The sequence below is a fragment of the Poeciliopsis prolifica genome, unplaced genomic scaffold (assembly GCF_027474105.1).
Source record: "Poeciliopsis prolifica strain line A6 unplaced genomic scaffold, Auburn_PproV2 SCAFFOLD026, whole genome shotgun sequence".
Taxonomy (NCBI): Eukaryota; Metazoa; Chordata; class Actinopteri; order Cyprinodontiformes; family Poeciliidae; genus Poeciliopsis; species Poeciliopsis prolifica.
In genome coordinates, this window is record NW_026562401.1 from 2,735,298 (window position 1) to 2,755,210 (window position 19,913).

Sequence of the window (19,913 nt, forward strand, 5' to 3'; positions counted from 1 at the left end):
AAAATATAAGACTTGGGATTAACATATTGAAAGCCAACTTCCATCTATGTAAAATAAATTTAAGACATTTTGATTCCTTATTTTTTGATGCATAAATTTGAGACTCTTAAGGGCACCAAGACCGCAGGGACTCGGGCCCTGAAGTTGAAGACCTTCGATGCCAGAAGGCTTAAATTTGTGCAAAATTTTTAGTTGGGATTGAACCTGACAAACGGTCCAAGACATGCAGGGTTATGAATATTTCTACAATGCAGCGGTTTGTTTTCTCAGCTGGCTGTCAGTCTCACCTCGTCAGACTTTACTGCACACAATGTTGGCTCAAGGTGCCGGGCTTTCTACAATTAAGTCATGTGACATCAGAGCCGTGACCTCACAGGGTGGGGTTAAGTCTACAGAAATGGCGTGTGTAAAAGATAACCTTTCATCCAGTATGGAGGGAGTGCATACACACTGCCCCCCTCAGTCTCACACACACACACACACACACACGCCAAGATAACCTTTCCTCGCAACAGAGAATGAGGTAGTCTATCAACAGCCGGTCATACAGATAGCCCACCTGCAGCAGTCCACACACACTCTACACATCGGTCTGTTCTTTAAACGTTTTCCCTTTCAAAAGAAACATGCATGTCTGAATTAGGCCTTCATTATCAGAGCTGTGTGATTTTATAAATTAATTAATATTAAACTGAATATTATAGCTCTATGTAAAAGACGGATAAAATAAAAAGATGAGCTTACCTTTGATTTTAATTTTCCTTTATTCTATTTTTTTAAACAAAGGTTTTCCACGCTTTAATAAAGACTAAGGAAAAACTTAGAAAGGCAACAAAAAAAGGTGAAGTTTATGTGAACTACGAGTGAAAAAGAAAAAAAACAGTTTCTTGATTCTGTCTCTGCTAAACGTGTGAAGTTAGTACATGTCTCTGAGGCCCATGCTCCCACGGTGTGCAGAGGTGCCGTGAGCCACGGTGACGCTGTAACAGTAGAGCAAATCTGTCAGCCACTGCTCTCTGGTCGCTCCCCGGAAAAACCTCTAAAAACACAAATATGCAGAACGTAAACAGTCTGTCTACTCGCCAACTTTCATCTCTACCAGTAAGTTCGACAGGGGCGCCGAGATTGTTTACCGTTAGATTCTGGATGAGCTCTTGCAGCAGCACGGCGTTGGCCATCAGTTGGTTGTGCAGCGGCGTGTGCTGCAGCAGCATCGAGAGGATCTGGCCGAGCTGCGGCAGCTCCTCTGCGCTCAGGTCTCCGACGTGCATCGACTGCAGAACGATCCGCAGCAGGCGAGGAACGCTGCTGAGCGCCGTCACACAGGAACTCCAGATTGCCTCCCTGAAGACAAAGAGGCTTTAAAACTGACCGGTAATGTAACTTAATGTCCAGTTCTCTAGTTAAACTTTGGTGAGAAATGGAACATGGTACCATCTAAAATATCTTTCCCAATCATCCATCCCATATTTTAACTACTGAACTTCTATATTTCTTAAGTTTTGCCACTCAAGACTCCAGAAATGAACTGCGAAACGAGCTGTGATAACAACTCTGGGAATCTCTCCAAGCAGCAAACTTGGCGTCTTGACCCCAGAATGCACCTTTTGTGGTTGGTTTCAGTGGGCGCGTGCTGCTGCATGATGACCAGCAGCACCAGCAGGCTGAGGCAGCACTGGGACAGGAAACGCAGCACCTGCTCGGCGGGGAGGATGGACAGGTCTAATAGTCTGGAAACGGCTCTCAGCAGCCCGGCTGCCATGCTGTCAGGAACAACCTCCAACTTCATCTAAGACAAAAAAACAAGATCTTGATTAGAAATTCAGAGATAAACAGGCACAGACTGAACTGAACGGTTCTTATGGCACCAGAGCAGATATCTGAACACCGACCAGGTATCTGAAGATGCCATTTTGCAGAATGTCAAAGCATTGCGACTTTGATCCGATGGTTTCCAGAGAGTGACACACCTCCTGTGGATCAAACATATTTTCAGTGAAGTCTCTTGCTAATATAGATTCAACAATGTTCAGTATACAGCAGACATTAGGTGTTTTCACACCAGATGGTCCAATACACTCGATTTGATTGGGGACCAAATTTTAAGCATTTGTTACTGGAGCGGTTCGCTTTCACATTGCATTGTTAAATCAAAATTTGAGAATTAGATTGTCATACGTAAAACCAACATACATTTTCTTTTACGAAATTTAAGACATTTCAATGCCTTAATTTTGTACACATTAAAACACAGAGTGCCTGGTTTCCTTCTAACATATTTTCTTTTTTGTTGAAGGTCACTGGATAATCATCACATTTTAGGTGCGAAAGTTTTGATCATGTTCTTTGGATTTGTAGCCTTTTGAAAGCCACTGTATGTCCAAAACCAACATGCTCTTTGCATTCACCTTTGTTTGCAGGAAAGAAAAATCAAGTAATGATGTCTGAACAATTAAACAGCTGCCTAATGACGGCCTCTTTAACTTGCATTGCTCTCCACCTGTTTGAATTAATTTCAGGCCTTCTTGCTGCCAAACTTTTTACGAGTGAAAAATAAGACTTTGCTTTTCTTCATTAACTTGAAAATCCAAATCAAATTTCTCATTACCTTTGATCAAATTGAGGTGCGAGAGCCTGCGTGTCTGAACGCTGCACCTGTCTGCGTCCGCCCCCCGTCCCCCACCACCCGTCATTAAAAACAATCCCGTCTCATTAGCCGAACCAGACTTGACACGGTCCGTTTTGTAACGCTGCCACCGCGTGTCCCCCGCCCCCCGCTTCGGCTGTGATTGACTCAGACAGGAAGATGAGAGAAGAGGGATCTGAGGCTTTAATTGAGGGGGCTGAATTAGTGATTATAAGCCCCCCCGACCAGCTCACACACTTGCCCCAAGGCGCAGTTAGGTTAGTGGTAATTTCTGTGCAGAAATGTCACTCTACCATCATGCCACAGGCTCTCATTACCATTTGTGCATATCCACTACGCCTGATAACCGCGCATCTCCAACCTGCGCAACATGATAAAGGGTCCCCTCTCAGCAGGAGCGCAGTGATAAAACTTCCTTCCTCTGAGCTCTTTGTGAGGGACAGAGAGACCAGGGGGGACTGAAAGACCACAGCTGTGTCCAGAATATCAAAACTTAACTATTTTCAGGACCGCATCTGTGGCGGTTTCACTATGTGCACGAAGCCGACTGGCGAGAGGAGAGTTCGCACCTCGACAACATCCCAGTGGTGTGTGAACTGCTCCAGCGGCGTTTGGTAGAGGCAGAGGAGGGAGAACGAGGAGGGCAGCAGGGCGGTGTCATCGTCCTGCAGAACGGCGAGGTGTTCGGACGAGAAGCCCGCCAGGGTCGAGAACAGGAAGCTGATGTAGTCGACGTCCTGCAGAGCTGCTTCCTGGCTCCCGACCGACCAGCCGCTGAGAGAGGACCTGAGGGGCAAAAGCAGATAGCGTCCTGAACAATAAATACTGAACAGAGTCTGTTTTCACAGAACACAGCACTCGCAAAGTTATGCAGCTTCTTTAAAAAAAAAACACAAAAAAACTGAATATGCTCATCCTCCTCTAACATCTAGAAATTATCAGTTTCATAAGAGCAAAAATATTTATCAGAGCCAAAAACGCACGTAAACACAGTTATGAAAAATGGCTCCTTGTCCTCAGGGAGGATGCATGTGTAACCGCAGGAAATGTGTGTGAATAACGGTGTGTGTTTTAGAAAGCCTGGGAGGCACATGCAGGCACTACACTCAATACTCCATGACGATGCTGCATTCCAGCCTCCCAAAGAACTCTTTGTATCAAATCCATTATGCACACATCCCATGTGAACTCTGCAATCTCACCGCTCCAAATTTGTGTAACACTGGCCCACTGACACCGGGGGCAAAACAGGTCAAAGACAACATGGCAGGCAAAGGTGAGCTGCTGCAAGAACTCGCTTTTATACTGCTCACTATGTTGAATGTAAAATAAATGGGAAATTTGCACCTGAAGAGCTGAAGATGCAGTTAAGAGATTTGATGGACAGTGAAAGCACGATACTGCCATCTTGTGGTGGCTGGTAATTTTACATTTGCTCCAGACGGCTCAAATGTTTTTACATTTTATCAGAACCGAGAACTTGGAACAGATTTTATTGGGTCTTTATGTGGCGGTCCGACACATTGTAGTAAAAATAAGTAGTATATACTTGGTTTTCAGCATTTTTCCAAGTAAAACCTTTTACTATGATTACAACTGTAAATATTTTTGGTTTATGTCTCCACCAGTTTTGCACATTTAGAACGAAAATGTTCTGATTCTTCTTCGGTCCATCTCCAGAGCAAATCTCGCTGCAAATTCCTAATTGGATTTAGTCCTTGATATTCACACACACACACACACACAACCATCTTCCCACATCGTGTTTCTGCCACCACCTTGTTTCACTGTGGGGATGGCATTTACTTTAGTAATCAGTTATTCAGACGATTCATTGGATTTAAAAGTGCAACATCCTGCAGATTTTTAATTGAACCATTTAAAAGCTTATTTTATACAATAATAAAAATATTTAAAAATATAAATAAACAAATATTTAAATTCTTTTTTCTAAATAACAAAAACATTTAATTGCCTAAAAAAAACTACATGAAAACTTGAATAAACCACTCCGCTTCACTTCACATTATTACAGTACAGGGCTGACCTGTTCACTATTTTTTCAATTAACTAATTAGTAATTGGAGAGAAAATGTAGCTTAATACAGAATTTGAATCAAGTGAAGCTATAACTACATCACTTGCAGGAGTTCTGGGTACAATATATCTATAAACTAAGAAAGTTTAAATAAAAAATACGTAAATTTTTTGTACAATATTAGTTTAGCTACTGATCTGAGTGTTTTGTTCTTTCAGCAAGTTGCCTTTTGAGTCTGAAGATTCCATTTAGTGATTTGTCAATTACTAGTTGATGATTATGTCTATAATCAACAAGTCATGATTAATCAGATTAATCGTTTTAGTCTTAATTTCCAGGGTGATGTCCTGGGTTAGTTTTCCACCACATATATAACTGCATACAGTTGGACTTTCTTCACCAATCAGATGTCTCCTGAAGAAAGCTGGCTGAACTGGGTCAGAATAAAGGGGTTGAATAAAAATGCAAGTTGTGGCAAAATCTAGCTGAGAATCTGTGGCAGGTCTTGAAAACGAATGTTCAACAGAGGCTCTCCATTCAGTCTGAGCCAGAGCTTATTCACAAAGAATAATGGGGGGAGGAAGCTCATTTTTGTCTCATCTGACCAGAGCACCTTCTCCCACATGTCTGGTGATAAACTACAAACTGGACCTCTTATCATTTTCTAACGCAGGATTTTGTTAAAAGCTCTGATATGTTGACCACCTTTTTTTCCTTTCCAAAGACTCTCCCACCCAGGCTGTGAATCTCTGCAGCCTCTATAGAAAAATTCAGATCATTTTTTGCAATCATGCAGTAGTTTATATTGGTCTGATGCATAAAATCCAAATAAAAAAGATTTCAATTTGCAGTGCAAACATAAAATGTGGGGGGGGTGGGGGGAATGTTTCTACAAGATACTGTAGTGGCAATGTGATTTAAAATGCATCATTGAACAGCTCAGGTCGGACGCTCACCTAAAGTGTAGGATACGGATGAGGGAGGCAGCGAGGGTCGCAGAGATGCGTCCAGCGGTGCAGCAGCCGCTCAGATTGGCCAGCAGAGGCTGGGGCATTTTGGGGAGGAAGTAGAGCAGCTGCACCATTCGCTGCTGGGACTCTGCCGGTAGCAGCACCACAACACCGTCCTGAGGATCTTCACACAGACGCACAATGTTTTTTAACACGCTGCACCCTCAGAGGTTTACAAAACAGTGACACTTGGATTATTCATTTGTTGTGGAACACAAAAAAAAAGTACAGAAAAACTGCCACTGTGAGTGTGCAGATACTTTCTACGTGTCTTGGTTTGTTTCTCTGACGCACATGCTGATGTCAAAAGATCTCAGACAAAAGGAGTCTTGTGATGGAGGACTGCGCTCTGTCGGACCCCCTCCTCCCTTTAGGCCTGTGTGTGTGTGTGTGTGTGTGTGTGTGTGTGTGTGTGTGTGTGTGTGTGTGTGTGTGTGTGTGTGTGTGTGTTTGTGTGTGTCACACAGCCACCTCACTATCTACTCATCCTCTGAGCTGCGCACATGAACACGTAACTTCAATATGCAAGCTGTCTGAAGATTAATGTGTGGAGCAATACCGCCCCCTGGGGGACAAATAATGTTTGAAAATATTTTTATGGCAACTGCAAAAATAAAGCTTTCATTCTTAAAAACAAAAACTGACGAGAGAAGGGAGTGTTGCAACTTCATTCACAAAAATGAAACTGTAGCTTTTGCAAAAAATTAGCTTTTCCCAATTGTCTTCAGTGTTCCAATATTACCACATTTCAATGGGAGTTACAGACTGACTTACGATCCATCACAGACCCAGAAGTTTCCAAATTAGATCTCTTAATGGATAAGTAAAGAAACCTCTGCATGATCCAAGCAAGCTGTACTGTTCGGTGTTTTTCTAACTGTCCTTTCATGAACTTTAACCTGGACCAAGCAGACTGTGGCCAGTGGAGTCTGCAGGAACATTTGATTGTGTTTGTTTTTATTATTTGATTACATATTTGAACTACAATTTCAGGCTTTCTTCTTGAGTTTAATTTAATTCTGAAGATTTGAAAAGAATATGTCATTTTTTAACTACTTGAATAGTAATTACTTCTTATCTTTAGGTAGGGCTGCTTAAACCAAACCAAAATTTAAACCGACAGCTTCGTCACAACCCGAGTTTAAAGTTCTCTAAAGTCAAAAAAAGAACTGAAATTACGCGCTTTAAAAACAACAACAAAAAAATGAGTCAGTTTCTAAACCCCCAAAAATTTAATTTTGCTGGATAAAATGTTAAAATCCACATTATGTGGAAATCAAAGCAAATATCTCAAACTGAAAAACAAAACCTAAATGTATAAAACATTTTAGGGGCAGACCTGAAAAATATTAAAATCCTCTTTTATCAGAATTACAGAAGCAATTTGCAAGCAGATGAAAATAAGCAGATTGGCTGCAGTTCAGTATGATTGTAGATTTCAGTGTTTGGGAAAACATTGAATGCTATTTCAGAGTCCTTTCCAACGTTCCCATCATCATCATAACAGGTGGTCTCACCGTAGAGCCTGCATGCGTACGTCTGCAGACTATTGAGAAGCTCTTTGTTTCCTCGGGAAGCTGCAGCATGGATGAAAACGATCAGCTGAGCAGACAGAGCCGGGTTACGGTGGCCCAGCTGGGACAACTGAACAGGAAGAGAGGCCAGCCATCGACACAACACCTTGCTCCTTCAGGCAGAGATGGACAGATGACACGTTCACATCAACTCAAATCAGACTTGAGCAGATGATCTGCGGCGTTGACATCTTCTCTGTTTACCTGGCAATGTGTGTGTGCTCTTGCTCCTGCAGGTAGAGTTTGCTGTAGAAGGAGAGCAGCAGCGATCTCGTCTGCAGAGGCAGGTTCTTCTGCTTGTAGTAGATGTAAACAGCCGCCAACAGCTCCTCTGTCACTGCTGCACAGATACACCACAGAGCACGGGTTTTCAGGCTAATTATTTTAATAAAACTCATTATTTTATCTGGTTTAGACACATTTTCATATTTAAAAATTTTCCAGATACATAATTTCTTGATTTCTGCTCAATTTTAGCAGAAAAATACGTACATAAAAACAGAAAACCAAAATTTTTCATCCTCATGTTTGTTTCCTTAACTGTTTTTATAATGCTTTGACACCTTCTTTGGCCTTATTTAGGGTCAATTCAGGTCTAATGTGCTAATTAATTAATTTATAGATTTGAACACAAACTGAACCTTTTTTTTTTTTTCTCCTGATAGTTTTTGCGGCGCTAGTGGCTCGTATTTTTTACAGTAGGCAGACAGGAAAGAGGGCGAGGAGAGGGGGAAAGACATGCGGCAAAGGTCGCGGGGACCGGGAGTCGAACCCGCGACGTCTGAGGCCTCCAAGCGTGGGGCGTGCCAACCCCTGCGCCACCACAGCACACCCCGCATTCATGCATTTCTAATTCATCTATAAATCTGACACACAAGCGACAAACATCGGTGGAAAACAAAGCTGCTTCTTTCGGCCTGCTGAGGGTTAAATTTTGTTTAAAAAAATTATCTATCCAAAGCTGTGCAAGGCTAAAATACCATCTCAATGCAAAACATGCTGCGGCAAGCACAGACGTCCCCAACAATAATGTCAGCATCCAGTTCCCATTTCTGAAAAAGGGCCATTTAACTTATTGAACTTTTTTTGGCATCCAAACTAACTTTAAAATCTACAACACTCAGTCTTTTAGACACCTTTATTTGGTTTGTTAAATCTCTATTACAGTTTACCCGGGTGAGCGTGACATACACGGCCACGCTGACTACAATGGACTCTTGTAGTCGCATTAAGTTCACGCCTCTGCGTTGATGAAATCATGCGCATGCTTACCTCGGCTCTGCTGCGTGAGCACCATCTTCCACACGGTGCGCAGCAGCATGTGTAGCTGCCTGTAGCTCAGCTTCACACCACTCCCCAGGGTGTCCCGAACAAAAGCCCTCAGCGGTGACAGCCAGTCCCTGTCTGCCTCGTGACCGAGACCCTGCTTCTGGCTGAGAGACACCATGACCTGGCAGAGCGTGATGTTTAAAGCCAGGGGCTCTACGGTGGAAGAAGGGACGGCCGCTGTCTGTTTGTTCCTGCAGAGAGAAAAGGAGGAAAGCAAAGCGTCGGCAAACTTAGTTGCTTCAAACATCTACTGATATCCGAAGCTCCCTGTTTGGTTCAGGTCTGATTCGAAATATGAAATGTCTGATTTCATATTATCAATAATATGTACATTTTCTAGCAATGTACACTAATAAAGTACTATGCAGTAAAAACTCAAATGTTTTTATATCTGACCTCATTCTAACTTTTACTACCTTCATTTTACTGTGATTTTAAGTGATGGAACAACACATCCACATTTATCTTTCAAGTGTTTACAGATGTTTGTCGGAGAACTGGACCCAGAAGTAGCTCTTATAATGAGCTCAAGAAATGTGCAGTTCCACCAGGTGTTGGCTAATTGCTGCTACCGCTAGTCTGAAGGGGCTGAGTTTCCGTAATGTAAAAGAATCAAAGCAGCACTCCAGGTATGTTTTTGATGACGGAATAATATTATAACATGATGTAAAGCTAGTCATTTCAGTTTTCTAACCTCTTGCTACTCAAATCAAATGTTTGTTAATGTATGCATTTGATCTAGGGGTGGACGTTTATTGCATTATCATTCGTCATGATAAAGATCTCTTCACAATAAGAATTTGATTTACAATAAATAGTTTTTTATTGTCACATTTATTGTTATCACAGTAATACAATAAAATATACTGATAAAACTTTAAGTCCACATCGCCTACCCCTAGAGTGAACAGTATTAAATTCTTACCTCTTGAGATCAACTCTCTTCTTATGTTTCGGTGTGTCCTGTAGACCATACGGAAAGTTCTTCATGAAGTGTTGTTTAAAGTCTTCCAGATATTCCTGACGAAACCAAGCATCCTGGCCAAGAGCAAAGGCTTCTGTTATTATTTTGTTGCATAGTAAATTACTTGAACACAAAACAAAGAGCATATCAAAGTGCATATCTCATCTCACCAGTGCATCCTTTTTCTCACGGTGAGTGGGCAGTTTCCTCAGCAGCTGGAGAATAGATAAGACCTGGAACATTACAGACATGGCGCCAGGTGTGAGCAGGTGGGCGCCCTCGGTGCTGTTCCAGGAGCAGTCTCCGGCGCAGGCTTCCACCCAAACCTCCAGCAGCAGAGGCACGAGCGTGCCTGCGAAACTCTGAATGGTCTCAGCCGAGTCCAGACCCGTGCTTCCCACGCCACCAGAGTCCATCTCAGGTCTAAGCAATTAGTTTTAGGACAAAACTAGACTTAGATTTCACACTCATACATAGAGTGATGAAATTGTTTTCTTCCTGAATGACATCATACCTGAGTTTAAAGGTGGAGTGGGGAGTTGGGGTGGCACCAGAGTTTTCATACATCTTGACATCAATCTTTTTGTAAGTTAGCTCCTCCCAGTTCAGATTCAGAGGGGTAAGACGGCCCATCCCACTTGAACCGAACACTCCTTTGGTTCGCACAGACAAGTCGTCCTCCTCCGTTGGTCTTTCCTCAACAACCGCTTGCAGATAGTTTCCAAGTCTGAAACATGATGAAATTAAACAAACAAGGCTTTTATTCTGAAAAATCTTTTTACTTCTTACATTTTTTAACCATGTCGGCAGACAGTTACCGAAGAAGAACAGAGAAGCGCCACTGCTGGCTGGTCACTTTCCTGTCTGGGTGGACTGAGAGTGTCCAGGTTCGGCCCCTGGCGTACTGAGCCTTTCTGGCTCCTCCAGAGTTCTGCCTGTGAGAGATCAGCTCCAAGAAGTTGGTGAGGAGCACCACAGGTCGAGAGGCCAGCAGAGAGGGGTAATGCTCCAGGAAGATGTCCAGGACATTCATGCCATCCTCCTGGATGACTGGCTCGATATGGGTCATAGCGCAGGTCAGGTGAGCGCTGAGGAGAGGGAAGAACGGAGCCACTCGTTCTACCGGCACAGACTGTGCAATGAACCTGCAACAAGTTTTAGACAATGTGTTTTTATATAAGAGCTAAAGACCTGCATCATTTTGAAAACGGGGTGCTTTTCGGACCTGAGAACCCGGGTTGCTGCCACACGAACATTTCCATCCTTGTCGGCGAGGACAGCTGCCACTTCGGCGAGCAGGCGTGAAAGATGCTGTTCCAACAGAGAAGGACTCAGAGACAGCAGCTCTTTCAACCCCAACAAGGCACTGTGTTTCACATTGGCATTGTAATGATGCAGCTGAGACAGGAGCTCCTGGATATAAAAAATATATATGTATGAATTATAGCTAAATCCATTAATACTTTGAAAAGTTTATTATAATTTTAAATTCTGATTCTCTAAAGCATTAATCCCAACTGAGGTTTGTTTGCAATGATAAAACATGTGACAGAGTTCAAAAGGTGTGAATACTGTTGAAATCCAATGTAAATATAAGGTCTGTTTTGGAATTCTGCAGAACTTACATTAATGCCCAGCTGTCTGTGAGTTGTGGGGCCGCTTGTGTCTCTCTTTAACTGGTCAGGCAGACAGATTCCTCTTGTACGGAAGTTAGTGTTGGTGGCATTATCAGCCCTGGGCTTCTTCTTCCCCACTTTAAGCTTAACTTTTTGGAAATCGTCCTGCCTCTTCTTCTTTTTGGCCTTCATCTTTGTGGACACTTAGAATTTCTGTAACACAACGTTAAACGGAATTCATATGTGAGATAGAAGATAACTTCAACGCTTGCAGGGCTGTAAAAATAGCCCAAATCTGAATGGTAAATACTAACAATGAAAGGTCGGAGCGGCTGCTCTGCTATCATGTGGCTAACTCACCTTTCACGTTCTTCCTACAGGAACAAGCATGGGTGTTAGCTGATTTTAACTTACCACAGTAAAAAAAAAGAAAGAAACGCTTGGCTTCAACCGTCAGATCTTCTCACGTCATCAAACATCCAGTTATGCTAAACACATATCCGCCAAGTTTACGGCTATAATTTTATATAAAAAGACGTATTCAGTTTCGTCTTGGCTGTTCACTGGGTCCTCTGATTCAAAGCGTTCATGTTTATTAACACTGTCCGTTCGATGTGTTGGCCTGAAGGGGTGCGCAGCTAACGGAGCTAAAGCTAAAATAACACCTTGCTAATTCGATAATGAGTGAGATTTTTAATTTGGAAATTAAATAAGTTTTAAAAGCTTTTATAACGATGAAATCAGGCGCGTTTTCAATGCAAATAATGATAACAGTTCACGTCTGGGTCTCCGTACGGTACGCCCCGGTATTAAAAATAAATGCACCACATAGCTGTCCGCACAAGTGCCTTGTAAATAATAACACTGTTGTTTTTATTATTCAACTACAAAAGATTAAAATGTAAACATTAATCATATCCAGCAGATACATATATGTAAGCATTTATTAAAAATCTATTTATGAAGTCAAAGTAGTTAAATATTTTTCTTTCTTTCTTTTTTTTTTCTTTTTACATGGATAAATAATTGTCAGCCTATCTATCTCCTTCTCGGAGTGCCCATTTTATTCCGAAACCAAACAGTCCAGGCGGTCTGCAAGGGGAGGAACTCGTATCTTGCAATTAAATCTAAGGTATGAATGTTTGTGTAATGTTGTTTTTAGCTTTTATCATAAGAGTTGTATTAAATAATTAAATTGCCTTTTTGATTATTGGTTATAACCAAGAAAGGCAATAATAAATAGCCTTACCGTTTAGCTAAGGTTCCTTAGCTTAATGGTAAACTGGGCCTTCTCTCTTGCGAAAATACGCTAAAATAAACATGCATAACATGCAATTCAATAAATACAACCATGGTTGTATTTATTTTTTCTGACATATAGTCCTTCTTTACATGTGGAAAGTTATTTGGTTACCTTCGTTGAATCGGTTAGTTTACCAAAACAATACACGCTGGCGGCTCGTGGACCAAGTTCATGCAGTTAATTCCTCCAATATTTGCAGAAAATCACGTTTCTTTTTTATGTTGCAGTGGTGAAACTATGGAGACTTTGGAGGTGGAGACTCTGGCTATACCTACAGAAGAACAACCCGCTCCAAATCATGGGCCACCGTATCCAAAGAAAAAGAAAAAGGTGCATGGCAGTAACTAGATGTCAAATAACTTCCTTTCTATTGTTATTTTCAACTCTAATTTAAAAAACAAAGTGTACAAGTTTAGTAAATCATCCAAAGCTTTTCAGTATAATTAAATTGGTTATCTTCTTTTGTCAATCACCACTGCAACTACTGGTGGGAAACAAGCCTCTTCTACAGTAGATTAAGATTAGAGATCAAGACAATAATAATAATAATAAAAACCCTGAAAAAAAAATATAAAGAACAATGAACTCCTTTTGAAACAGGACCCATCTCCATATTCAAGGAAATCACCACCTCACCCTGCTTCCCGCTTTACAGTGGGATGGACTCGGGACTCGAACTTTAAAATAAGAGAGCTTCACTAACCTCATAAGTTTGTTGGCTCAGCCTTCAGTCCTTCCTGGGTAACAGTGGTGATTCTCTGGCACCATACAGGCAGAGGGTGTGCTGCTGCAGCAGCATCATGCAGTGCACACACAGGCGTTGAGCTCTCGATGCATCACTGTGCAGGGGTCATCACTGGGCTGGCTCTGTTTGTTATCAGGAGCTTTAAAAGTCCAGCTGATGATCCCACAAATGCAGAGCTTTACTCTGAAGAGATAAACTCTTGTCAGCTGCCCAGTTTGTGTTCAGTCCTACTTTAATTTGCATCGTAAGTTGAGTCAGAATGAAATATACAGCTCATGATTTAATGGCATGAGTCATTATTTGACTGCTTTTTGAGATCAAAACAAGGCTTTTAAAAATGTTCGACTTTACTTTAAAGACTTTACTATTTGTGTAAAATAGTGAGACACATTCGACGGAATGTTGACTTTTTTTTCCCAGTTATTTTAATTGTAGTGTGCAGTAATAATAATAGCTATCGTGTTACCGTTCATATCAGTTCCTCTATGTGAGGAACTGAGCTTATATTTGCATCTTTTTTTGTTTCCAAACGTTGATCCACTGTTCATGAATACGTCGGTCTGGTCAGAGGAGCGAGCAGGTCTTCATCTCTGTGCTCTGTTACCTGGCTGCAGCAGACGTTTGCATATTTTGAACCGTGGCTATCCCCGTGTCCCCTATGAAACCAGTAACTTATTGTTGCTGCTCTCATCTGATGAGCCTTCATCACTCGATGACACTTTTCAGAGCCCAGATAAACTCATTCCCGTGGCTGTCTCTGCGTGACGCGGGGCTCACGGAGAATGGCGTAAAAGAGCGGCTCTGAATGGTGCGGCGGACGTGGACGAGGTGTCCTGTCCTCTGCTGAGTGTCACCCTGTCACTAATCCCTGTGTGTGTCTCTCTCCTCCTCGTGGGTTTATTCCCTCCACGCTGACAGAAAAAGCAGCCTCTGCATTCTGCTGACATAGGTAAGTGTTTTTACACACGGTGCCACTTCCTGTGCTGAGAATTGAAGCTGGAGATCTTGGGTCTCTGTGGTTCATGTCATGAATGGTGGGTGACTTGTTCACCAGGCAGTGACATCCCCCCAGCCCCCGTCTGTGACCATGGGACTCTTTCGGTGCCCTCACACAGTTTTAACCCAGTGTTTGGTTACAACAGGTGACCAGTTTAGATTGTAAAAAGGTTCTGAACACTTACAGACATTGCACCACATTCTCCTGTGATGCTGCAGCATCACATTTGCTGAATGTTTAATTTTTAAACATTGCCAAGCACAGTGTTTACACTTCTTACTTCACCAGGTGCTTCGTTTCTGTGGCACAGCGGTGAATCTTGTGGTGCTGAGCGCAGCGACAGGCACTGCACCTGCAGTGTCCTGCATATCTGTGGGGAAATATGTGGGGATTGGTTAAGAGCTTCTCCTATTCCTCCCAGATTTCAATGAGATGTCTGATGGTGTTCAGTTAATCAGGAAATGAGCTCGCTGGTGATCAGTTGTTGCAATTTCTGCAACAACACAGCAGACTCGATCAGTGTAACCTTTGCTGGATTTTTGGTTGCAGCTTTGCGTTTGCCAAGAAATCTAAAGTGATTTTGTTTCTAGTGAAGTTGTTGTGCTCATCACTGCTGTATTTTCTCCAGTGTTCTCCAAAGGCCATGCTTTCCTTTCTGTCCCCTCTCTGAGCAAAGTGTTAAAGGACGTCACAGAAAGCATCATCGGTAAGCAGGTGAAACATTTCCCTCCAGCAGTTTTTATGTAACCGGTTGCAATCATAGGTTATATCTGTTTTATTAAAATTTTATACATTTTTATAAAAATGCATAATATATTTTGTACATCCATATTCAAGCTCAAAATTCCAAGATAAATGGAATATCTCAATAGTAGCATTGTTCAATATTTACCACATCAATACCTCCACTAGGTGGCAGCATTATGCAAGAAGTGGTGATATGTTTATGGTCATGAGCAGAGTTACTTTTCTTCCTGCAGCATTTTGCATGTAGTCCAAAAATTACAACGTGACTAAAGGAGTGGCTCTGGGTGCTGGTTCTCAGACCGCACCGTCTTTAATGTTTTAGATCTAATGTTTTGAAGGTGATGCAAATGATGACTTAATTAGTTTAAGTTGGATATGTGGGAGCAGAAAAATATCCAAACCTGCAGGACAGTGAGCTTTTTTATTTATTCTGAGATAAATTTTTACATAGGGAGAATCTATTAACCAATTCGGTAACATTTGGCATTTGGTTTTATTTGAGTTTATTAAGAGGAGTATTGGAGTACGGGAAGGATTCAAATCCATGCCACACCTTTCAGATTGTTTGTAAACCCTCTTATTTTCCCTCTGCTTCAAGGTTATTGATTGTTTTGTGTCATAATAAAATTCAATGCAAGTGTGCTTGCAAGTGTGGAAAAAAAATTTGGAAGGTGTTAATACTTTTACATCTTTATTTTTGAAGATTTTTCATTTCAAATTACAAATAAGTGAAGCCTCAGTAATGACTTGATGTCTGCAGGTCTCCAGTATGTCTGGGAATACCGCAGCCCCAGTAAAATGGTCCAACCGCATTACCAGTGCAAGCTGTGTTCCCTGTCCCGTGTGCAGCATGACATGGTTGATCACGTCAAAGGCTGGAAACACAGCTTCAGATACATGGTGAGAAAGTCTGGCCTCACAGGGCCTCTTTGTTCAAAATCAACAGTGAAGTAAATTTTTGTTCTTTTTTTTTTTTTGGCTTGCAACAGAAAAAGACTCACCCTCATAAGGTTATCTGGGAAGAGGAAGATGGTGTCAAGGACCCTGCAATCAGAAAGGCAGTTAAAGTTGCTGCTGCAGAGGTGGAAAAAGCGGAGGGGAGGGGGCAAATCAGGGTATGTAATAAACCTATTACAATTACAAGTTCAAAAGGACCCATTTTTATCTGTCTTGTTCAGAATTGTTTAATTTTTAATTCAATAATGAGTCATTTTCTGACATTTAGGGGAGAGGTTTCAGTTTTGTTTAAATTCTGGATAAATAAATGTTGTTGTTTTTTGTTTTTTTTGGGGAACTTAAATTTATTAACATTTTTCTGTTTTTGTTGTGATGTTTAGGTGATTCTGAAGGAGCCCTATCTAGTGCTTGCATTTAAAGGACTCCGTGAGTGATTTTGCTACATACTCACCAAGGGGGATTTCAGACCCAACAGTATTAAAGTTCAGAGTTTGGTAGTTTATGCCTCAGTGGCCACATTCTTGGTCACTGAGGGATACAGTACTACCAAAAAACTCAAAATGTGTTTCCTCTAATATGACAAAGTCATAAATTTAGACAATCACAAAACCACTTTTTTTTTTCCTGTCAAATTTATAATTTTTGGACATCAACTTTTTTTGTACATCTCAAAAATTAACAGAATTTTAGCTTTTGGATGCAAATTTACTTCTGTGACTACAATGTATTTTTCTTCATGGTCCTGATTTGTGTTTTTTTTTTCTCATCATTTTCCACAGGTTCTGCTGTTCCCAGACCGATTAATCCACGAAATAATGAGATGAGACCAATGGGTCCTCCATTTGGTGAGCTCTCTTTTCATCTACTAGAAAATCACATTATTTTAACTAATTGAATTTAGTGCAACTCAAATTATTTACACATTGATATAAATTATATTTATTTTGGTGATTATGGCTTACAGATAATACAACCCACACAACTCAGCTTTAAAAGATTCACACCAAGTGGTTTTTGGTTTTTCTTTCAACTTTTAATATAGAACCACTGGCTTACAGCAAAGTGTCTCCTTTTACTAATAATAATGATAATAAGCAATTTTATTCATAATACCGAACTGTATTTGCTCTCAATACTCCTACTGTATGAATGACAGCATCAGTTCTGCGTGGCATGAGGGTGATTGGTTCTTAGGTTCCTTTCATTTTGGCCTTCAGCTCGTCTCCATTGTTGGCCCTGGTGTCTCTCATCGTCCTCTTGACGGCAACCCACACCTTCCACTTTTCCATCCGTTTACTTTGACGACCTTGCTTTTTTAGTTTTGACCTTTCTGTGCTCCACTTATGGCTTTATTCTCCTTTCTATTGGCTTTTGTATTACTTCTACACATAACTTTTCAAAATACAAAAATTACCTTATTGTCTTAAAATACACTGATTATCACACGATGGGCGATTAAAATGTTTTTCAAGTCACCTTTCAAGTCATATTTGATTACATAAACAGAAAATTATTTAAAACTTATTATAGATTCTAACACAATTATGATTTCCTACAGAAAATTAAGATTAATAAGAAGTGTAACACTTAAGTATTTTAATCAACCTCTTGATCAAGATTAGACGTTCAGTCCCATCTGTTGATATCCTTTCCACAATTATGCTGAGCTGATGCTCTCACCCTCTTCTGACAGATTATATATTAAAACACAGCACTTATTCAGTTTAATTAATACAAAATTTAATAGAAGATCAAATCAGCCATGTTTTAATCATTTTGATTCTTTAAACTATTTACATGATGTAGAACATTTACAATATAGATTCATTTTATGGGTAATATTGGAGAAAAACAAACATGTTTGGACTTCCATCTTGATGCTCTCTTCACAGGACCTGAACTTATTTAATGAAACCGTAGAGTTTAGGTCAGTCTGGGGTTTCTGGCCAGTCCAGCTCAGGTTAACATGGTAACCCATGCACATGTTGATACAGTCAGCATTGTGGGATTGTGCCAAGTCATGGTAAAAAATTAACTTGGCATCTCCATAAAGCGTGTCAGCAGGGGAAAATCACATTGGAGCAACGGCATCAGAGAAGGCTCACGGTCTGCGTTTTACTTCAGACTGAACACCAGACAGCTTTTTTTTTGTGTAGGATAATTAGGGGAAAAAAAGGATAATTGAGAACAGCTCAGCCCCTTTTCACCTTAGCTAGGGGAAAATGCTTTTGATGAGAAGTAGCTTAACACAAGCAGTATGGCCGTTGCGGTGGTTCTAGAAAAACTGACTCCAGGCAGAGTCCTCTCCTAGTTGATCTTCCACAAACTTTGAAATTGGCTTCATGTCACAATCCTCACAAGGCTGAAGTTATCCTGTTGCCCGTTTATGGTTTCCTTCCACTGAACTTTCCGTGTATATTCTTGTAGACAGCACTCTGAATACCCAGGTTCTTTAGCATTAATCTTGAAACATTTCATTGACGGTCTGCTTTAAAAAAAAAAAAAAAAAAACTTTGGGCAAATGATGAATGAGTGAATATGCCTTTCACTTTGTTTTTTGACTTACTAAAATGTCACTTTTTGTGATTCTTTTAATGCAACTGTAAGGTCTTCTTTCTTGGAAGATGTTTCAGATTTCCACAACTCTGCTGAACTGATGCTCTGCGGTCATATTAATGTGTAATTGAACTGCATCATATAATTAACAGGCCCTAGGTTCCATGACGCGAGGTTTCCAGGAGAGTTTGCCCCTCATGGAGGACCTCACCCTGGTTTTCCAAGTGAGGAATACGAGGAACCCGCATATGGAGGCTATATGTCAGGACCAGCTTTCCCTGACAGCAGCATGGCTCCAGCTCCGTACGCAAACAGTATCGGTCCTGGGCAAGATGGATATGGAAGAGGTGAACCGATGGTTGAAAGCTCAAACACAGCATATACCAACGAGTACCAGGAAAACTCAGTGGACAGACCTATAAGCAAGCCAGTGGACCGACCCGGATTATTGGGAGCCGCTCCACAGAGCAGCAACATGCCTGCGGTGCTGAAACACTTGGTGAGAATCTTCAATTGTGCTCCTTAAATCAAACTAGATGGACGCGCTTTGTAACTTATTATTTTGTCTTCAGGAATCTTTCCAAATAGAGAATGAGAACGATGCACAGCTTGTTTTGAAAGTGACACAAAGGCTAACAGATGCACTGATGGAGTACAGGTTGAGGACCATTCCTGCGGTATGGAGACCATTAATTTTATGCTTTGATGAACCTTTAAGCTGAATTTTAATTTAGCTACATTCTTTTATTGCTTTTACCTCCACAGGCATCAACTTTTTGCAACCCGTCCTTGAACTTTTCTAATACTCCTCCAAGGTTGCAAAACGACCGATATTCAAGTAATCAGTCCGGTACAGAACAACTTGCTAGTCAGACTTGATTATAAACGAAGAGTCATAGAACGTTGCATCTTTCATTTACATTCACCTCAATCTCTGGATTATATTTTGTAGGTTCATCCAGGTATCCTGACCCTCCGCAGAAATACTTCAACTGATTGTCAGAAGATGGCGCCTCACTCCTCTTCTCCGTCTCTCACCGACGCACAAGCCCAGTTTTTTCCCCATGTATATTCATTTTGGGTAGCTTTTTGTTTTCCTCCGTTTTAATTCTCTCTTCCTCAGAACAAGGAAAGTTTTGCATAACAGAATGTTTCAGATTATTTATATCATCGTCTTTTTTTTTCAGTAATGAAGAACTTGATGTAACTGCAATAAATAATTTCACAGGTAGCATTTAATCCCACACTTTAGTCTCTTATCAAGTGACATTTCCTCTCCAATTACCTGCTCTGTCAGTCAAATGCTTCTGCATTATGTTGTACACAACAATAGCAGTCCACGTCTGTCCACACTGCTGTGGGTTACTTGATCCTCTTCCTTTTTTCCATGTAGCTGTTGTTCACCATTGTTTTGGACTTACTTAACTTCC

The 19,913-nt window shown here is 41.1% G+C and overlaps 2 protein-coding genes across 5 annotated transcripts; one reads left to right on the top strand and one right to left on the bottom strand.

Moving 5' to 3' along the window:
- Positions 1-745: 745 nt before the first annotated feature.
- Positions 746-12,610, bottom strand: tex10 (testis expressed 10). Of its 4 annotated transcripts, none has more exons than XM_055047596.1 (16): positions 12,593-12,610; positions 11,188-11,391; positions 10,788-10,975; positions 10,381-10,707; positions 10,077-10,289; positions 9,733-9,985; positions 9,524-9,636; positions 8,542-8,789; positions 7,474-7,609; positions 7,213-7,382; positions 5,642-5,819; positions 3,217-3,433; positions 1,893-1,973; positions 1,605-1,789; positions 1,134-1,344; positions 746-1,039 (listed from the first exon to the last, which is right to left on the bottom strand). In XM_055047596.1, the coding sequence occupies exons 2-16, from the start codon at positions 11,368-11,370 to the stop codon at positions 917-919; spliced, it is 2,826 nt and encodes a 941-aa protein (XP_054903571.1). In that variant the 5' UTR covers positions 11,371-11,391; positions 12,593-12,610; the 3' UTR covers positions 746-916. The 4 variants fall into 4 exon arrangements, with proteins under 4 accessions (XP_054903571.1, XP_054903568.1, XP_054903570.1 ...); XM_055047593.1 differs by lacking the exon at positions 12,593-12,610 and adding an exon at positions 11,593-11,996; XM_055047595.1 differs by lacking the exon at positions 12,593-12,610 and adding an exon at positions 11,539-11,996.
- si:ch211-197h24.6 (uncharacterized) lies at positions 12,246-19,729 on the top strand. Its single transcript, XM_055047601.1, has 12 exons — positions 12,246-12,310; positions 12,709-12,811; positions 14,145-14,175; positions 14,852-14,929; positions 15,731-15,870; positions 15,960-16,085; positions 16,308-16,353; positions 16,707-16,772; positions 18,636-18,982; positions 19,056-19,160; positions 19,249-19,333; positions 19,436-19,729. Exons 2-12 carry the CDS (start codon positions 12,719-12,721, stop codon positions 19,477-19,479), a joined length of 1,161 nt encoding a protein of 386 aa, XP_054903576.1. The 5' UTR covers positions 12,246-12,310; positions 12,709-12,718; the 3' UTR covers positions 19,480-19,729.
- Positions 19,730-19,913: the final 184 nt, after the last annotated feature.

Excerpts from the sequence above, each read along its gene's own strand:
- tex10 (XM_055047596.1), bottom strand. The coding sequence starts at position 11,370 with ATGAAGGCCAAAAAGAAGAAGAGGCAGGACGATTTCCAAAAAGTTAAG. Across the intron at positions 1,974-3,216 it reads ACCACTGGGATGTTGTCGAG|GAGGTGTGTCACTCTCTGGA; the intron begins GTGCGAACTCTC and ends TTTGATCCACAG. Across the intron at positions 1,345-1,604 it reads ACTGAAACCAACCACAAAAG|GGAGGCAATCTGGAGTTCCT; the intron begins GTGCATTCTGGG and ends CTTTGTCTTCAG.
- si:ch211-197h24.6 (XM_055047601.1), top strand. The coding sequence starts at position 12,719 with ATGGAGACTTTGGAGGTGGAGACTCTGGCTATACCTACAGAAGAACAA. Across the intron at positions 18,983-19,055 it reads CTGCGGTGCTGAAACACTTG|GAATCTTTCCAAATAGAGAA; the intron begins GTGAGAATCTTC and ends TTTTGTCTTCAG. Across the intron at positions 19,161-19,248 it reads GGTTGAGGACCATTCCTGCG|GCATCAACTTTTTGCAACCC; the intron begins GTATGGAGACCA and ends TTACCTCCACAG.